General features: G+C 40.6%; 1 protein-coding gene across 1 annotated transcript; it reads right to left on the reverse strand.

Moving 5' to 3' along the window:
- Positions 1–1,054: 1,054 nt before the first annotated feature.
- On the reverse strand, positions 1,055–2,326 carry LOC115770133 (actin-binding Rho-activating protein). Its single transcript, XM_030715273.1, has 3 exons — positions 2,223–2,326; positions 1,782–2,081; positions 1,055–1,716 (listed from the first exon to the last, which is right to left on the reverse strand). Exons 1-3 carry the CDS (start codon positions 2,244–2,246, stop codon positions 1,477–1,479), a joined length of 564 nt encoding a protein of 187 aa, XP_030571133.1. The 5' UTR covers positions 2,247–2,326; the 3' UTR covers positions 1,055–1,476.
- Between the last annotated feature and the right edge of the window lie 3,047 nt (positions 2,327–5,373).

Consider the following 5,373-nt stretch of genomic DNA (forward strand, 5'->3'; position numbering starts at 1 on the left):
CGTGGCAGTTGGCTGCGATAAATGGTAAACGGAACGGTGTGCGCAACGATCCGTATCCTGACATTTGCATAAGAGAAGAAAAAAAAAAAAACATTGCCAAAACGGAAACATGTTTATTTTCGATATTTTTGGCTGGCGCAGTTCCTTTTCAAGTAGCTGACTAAAATCAACAAGGGGGGCCTCTTGCAATTTGTGTTCATATGTACGACTTGTGCGCGACTTGTCACACAGTGAACTGACAACCTGACTGTCAAGTTTAAAGGGCAGGGCTAAGGCAACACACAATTCCGCAATGTATATTACGCATGTTTTATGTTGAATTAGGCATACCTTATGTCTGCGGGGGTAGGCGCCCACAGCTCCCCCGCCCATTGAGTAAAATGTAGCTACATAAATGTAAAAGCAATCGCGTGGGCCACAGGAATTACGAGACAATATGCCAGTGGGGCGGACAGGGCAGCCATATGCCACCAGCAGCAATTTTTCGTTAAATCAAATCAACGGTACATTAGTCGCATACTCACGCCCAGCCAAACGTTGGGCGGACAGTGGGTACAAATAACAAAAGAAAAAAAAAAAAACAAAAACAAATATTAAGAATTTTAAAATATATCAAAGGAAAGAAAAAGCATTTGAGTCTTTTAGCAAATTAGATGGCAAATATAAATAAAGTTTGAAGACTTTTAAGTTTTTTTTTTTAAATGGATACACAACTAACTTTTTCTATGCAGAGATTGACAAAATTATATTAATAAAAAAAATGAAATCATTTAAAATAATAATTGCAAGAAAATTGAATAACTTGTTTCTTTATGATTGAAAAGAAAAATAGTATTTAATGCTTATGGCCGAGTTTTAATATAGCCAATCAATAAATATCATTTAAAAAAATAAAATAAATTAGATGTTTGTTACGCATGTGCTGTAACACCTGCACTTTCTAAAGAGTTTTGTCCCACTGTGCGTGAATAACACATCTAATGACTAACGAGCAGCAACAAATAAATATGTAAATATATTACACACACACAGCGTACATACATATAAAATAATTTGGTAACCTTGCCACATGGCGTTGCTTTGAACTCTGTTCCGGCTCGAGCTCCAGCTCCGGCTCCGGCTCCGTCTGTTTCTTCGGCTAGGCACAGAAAATAGGCTAAGGCTTTTGAAAGTTATTTATTTGCATATGAATGTCGGCCGAAATGTGATACAGATACATTGGCTGTATTCCAGGTGGCAATTTGAGAGGCAGGTGTTTTAGCAGAGCACAACAGGGCGCCGAATGGCGGTGTGTATTGAAACAATCTGGTTGTCTTGGTAAGGGGGGCACTTGCCTTGGGATCCCTTGGCTGAGTGCGCTTTAGGCAGCCTTAATGTTAATTGAATTAACTGTTAAAGGCTTAGAGAGAGCGCACGTGCCGCTGTGTTGCGTGCCACAGTTGACACGGGTCAGCGACTCTGACAGCCACGTGCGACCTACAAGAGCTGGGCATCACGCAGTTCCGGGTGCTCCACGGGCTTCACAATAGTAATGCAACGCAGATTCTCAATCTTGCCCAAAATTGTGCTCTTCAGCTCCTCGAAAGGATGCCGAAGCCGCACCAACTGCGCATCGTCTCGCCCCTGGAAAAGCGTCTCACCCTGGAAGTCAATATACTTGTGCTTGCGGGCGCACAGCAGCGTGCCCAGCAGCTTGTCGGAGATGTGATTGTATATCTAAAATGCAATTGGTGTAGCGGACATATATATAGAAAGATAGGGAGCAATAATTTTTAGCCCACCTCAAAAAGCACGCCAAATGTGAGGCTAACCTCTGGCGTTCCATCGTTTGCTTTTTTTTCGCCATTCTCGTTGATCAGCTCGCACAGCTGCAGAATCTCCTGGAGCGATAGCACCTGTGCCTGTAGCGCCCGCTGCTCGGAGAGACTGCCCGCTGGTGGGGTGCCGTAGAATTCCCTGCGAATGCTACGCTTGGGCATATCGCGCACGCTGTAATGGGCAAATGGATTGATGCGCTGCCACTGCTGATGCTCCTCCACTTGCTGGTTGAACAACGTGATACGCGACGAAACGCTGTTCTCCTGGAATCAGATCGCAAATTAGGTGTCGCCCCTATATATATATATATATATATATATATATATATATATATATATATATATATATATATATATATATATATATATATATATATATATATATATTGTGTTATCCAAACCTACCCCTGTGCTCTCCTTTGCCGTCATTTTATGCCCTTAAAATTTGGTGAACTTATTTTTTTTTTCGTTATTAATGAAATAAAAACTGTTGATGTTTTAGTTTCCCCTCTCTCTCCGCCCCAAAAATAAACGCCTGCTATCTATGTCAAATGTGGCGCACAGTTTGCGCAACCGCTGTCCAAACAAATCAACGGCCTATCGACGGGCAACACACTTGACTGCGGGTCAAGTCTAATCCTCATCGATAGCCAGCTGGCTGAGTTAATGGCACGCATTAGCGTTGAAGGGCAACAATTGAAAGGTCAAAAGTTTGTCGCAGCGCAGCCCCAATTAATCTGACCAATAGCCTTAAACTTAAAGCCATGTCCTGCGGCAGCCATGTGGCAAATACTGCGGAAACTGGCAGCGGACAATGCCATAAATTCTGACCCACAATGGCGCGTTGGCGGGCGGAAGTATTCGAGCTTAGTAGACCAGGAAATACAAAACAAATTCAGAGAGCGACTGTACGCAGCAAGAAAATTAATGAAACAAACCGGCGAAAAACCAAAGAAAATACATAAAAACCAACTGATAACTATCTTAACTTTGCCGCTACCTAAATACTCTCACCAAACTGTAGAAACACTTAAGCAATTTGGTCGAACAGCTTAAATACTTAATTAAGTATACCTTCAGCTCAGCTTAATTGGATTTGTTTGCCTGGGTAGGGTGTAGGAATGCGAGTATAACATATTTGTATAATAGATTGAAAGCTGAGTACGATAGGGATATGGGATGTTATGGGAATAACATAAATAACAGCATTTATATTGTAAAAAATCAATTTTTAAAGATTATTAAATATTTTGGCGATTTATTCAATACCAAAAAACACAAACCATTTCAGCGCTATTTATATCTTTTGGAAACTTGGCAATACAAAAACTTAAATTAAAATCTATTTAAATTTTGTAAACATAAGCAGAAGCTATATTTAAGCACTTAAATAAAAAGTTGCCTTAATTGGAAAAAATTGTAATATCACGAAATAGAAATCGAAATAGATCAAATGTATTTTGAATTTGAATCAAAGTTGAATTTTGCTTTCCTACTTCATTAAAATGGAAACCTAATATGAAACCTAAAATAAAATAATTGAAATGATGTTGCTGTTTTAATTATGCCAAACGAAACTAGTTTTTTGTATTAATTATAATTTGTTTGTCAAATGTGTAACCAAATCCTTTGGGTTTGGGCGCAAAAAAAAGTGGGCATAAAATTAATGTATTTATTTTAATATGCATTTTTTACCCCACTCTGAATAAACTCTTTACAATTTATGTCCAGTAAATGGATTTCCTTTAATGCTGATTGCAAATTGAATTGAATGCAATAAAGCTAGTGGCAGCCTTTTTTTTATCAATTGAATGGTTTTTCTGTATGCCTTGTGGGAATTATTTCAAACGTCAACTTTAATGAGTTCCATTTATATTTGTATTCTGTGTAAACAGTTCTCATACTTCGCCTTTGCCTCTAACTATTTTTCCATTTGCCCCTTTACAGACAACTTGAACTTTAAATAGTTTTTGCCGCTGAGCTGCTTACCCGACCCGAGGCTTATCGTGTCCCTCGCCTTCTCCTTTCTACTGCCAGCATTTACACATTCTTAATCCAGGAAATTTATGCACAACTGGACAGCACTGCACCTTTAGGGTGACCATTCGTTCAGGCGTTTAATTGCTCAGTGGGCAGCTTTGCGGATTTGACAAAGTTGGCATTCCCTTGGGATAGGGTATTTGAAGTGTAGCTCGACAGACAGCTGGCGGATTTGGTGAGACGGCCAAACAAATAGGGGGAAAAGCGGAAATGGGGAAATGGCGCCACTTCCGCTTAGCAATAAACATTAATGCGCAATTAAAGCTGGTGTCTGGCATTTGCTGCTACGGGGCTTAGGGTGGGAGTGTCTGCATTTGATTTCCAGCACTTGGGTGTGATTAACTCTTGGCGCCCAGTATTAGCTTTTAGTTATTTATGGGCAACGCTTCGATACGCCGCGGCATTCATACGCGCTGCCGCAATTTTAATGCAAACTGTCAGTTGTCTTTGATGTTTTGTATACCTTGCCATTTAGCGGAAGTGGCAGAGAGTTGAGTTTAATTTAACAGTTGCTATGGCTGCATTTGCTTGGCATAAATGTTTAAGTTCACAACTTAGCTGCTTTTAATTACAGTTTACTGTAAGTTGTTTAAAGACAACCATGGACAACTGCCTCTGCTGAGATTAAAGCAATTCACGTAACAGCTGCCGAAAGCTGACGGCCTGCATTTAAGCCGCTTTGTCAAGTGTGTCTGCAGCTTGTTTGCGCTTTCCAACAAGATTTAGTTACAATTTTTTCCGCCTTCCGTTGTTCCAGCTGGGCAAAGGAGTGGAAGTCCTGTTAGAGATGCAGTACTCTCAGTCCCCGAACGAGTCTGCGTTTCAGTCCCAGCTGTGTCAACCCGAGCTCCATGTCACTTCTCCTTTTCAACTGCAACTTATGCTTAAATTTGTTTCATGTTTGTTAAAAAAAAAAAGAAAAAAAAGCGCTGCATAATTCAATTTCGAAAGGGAATGCCTTAGCAGTTCATTTGGTTGATAGAGGGTTAATGGTTGGGGAGGCGCTGCGGTATCGCAGTCGAGTGATTTTTATGTGCGCTTGGCAATCGAAGCACGTCCCTCCATAAATTGTTTGTGCAGCTCAGATAGGGTGCGTCTGAATTGGATATTGGATTTTCGAATTGCTGCTTAATTCGCACAACAGAGCGACACATTTGTATTGCGAGTGTGTCTGTGTGGTTAACACCTGCTTGCACAGCATCTAAGTCTAAGTCGAACTATTGACTTTAAAGCCCAATATAAAAATAACTAGACTCTCCGAGAACTTGGCTTAAGCGTATTATTAATAACCTTGGCAGCCGAGACAGTATTTATTTTGGTGACATTGTCTTGTCTGGCCACGTCGAATTTTGATAAATGAACGCACATTCGCATTTTGCATATGGGCCAGCCCAACAGTTTGGTTCCCTGCGTTCGGCAGTTCAACGTTTTATGGTTAACAGCTGCCAGTTGCACTTTTTTTGTGTTTTTCTCAGCTCCATTTGGCTGCTGGCCCCCATGACAAACATCTAATGTG

Source organism: Drosophila novamexicana, unplaced genomic scaffold (assembly GCF_003285875.2).
Source record: "Drosophila novamexicana strain 15010-1031.04,08,12 unplaced genomic scaffold, DnovRS2.1 tig00004555-arrow-pilon, whole genome shotgun sequence".
NCBI lineage: Eukaryota > Metazoa > Arthropoda > Insecta > Diptera > Drosophilidae > Drosophila > Drosophila novamexicana.

Excerpts from the sequence above, each read along its gene's own strand:
- LOC115770133 (XM_030715273.1), bottom strand. The coding sequence starts at position 2,246 with ATGACGGCAAAGGAGAGCACAGGG. Across the intron at positions 2,082-2,222 it reads CGGCAAAGGAGAGCACAGGG|GAGAACAGCGTTTCGTCGCG; the intron begins GTAGGTTTGGAT and ends ATCTGATTCCAG. Across the intron at positions 1,717-1,781 it reads CATTTGGCGTGCTTTTTGAG|ATATACAATCACATCTCCGA; the intron begins GTGGGCTAAAAA and ends ATTGCATTTTAG.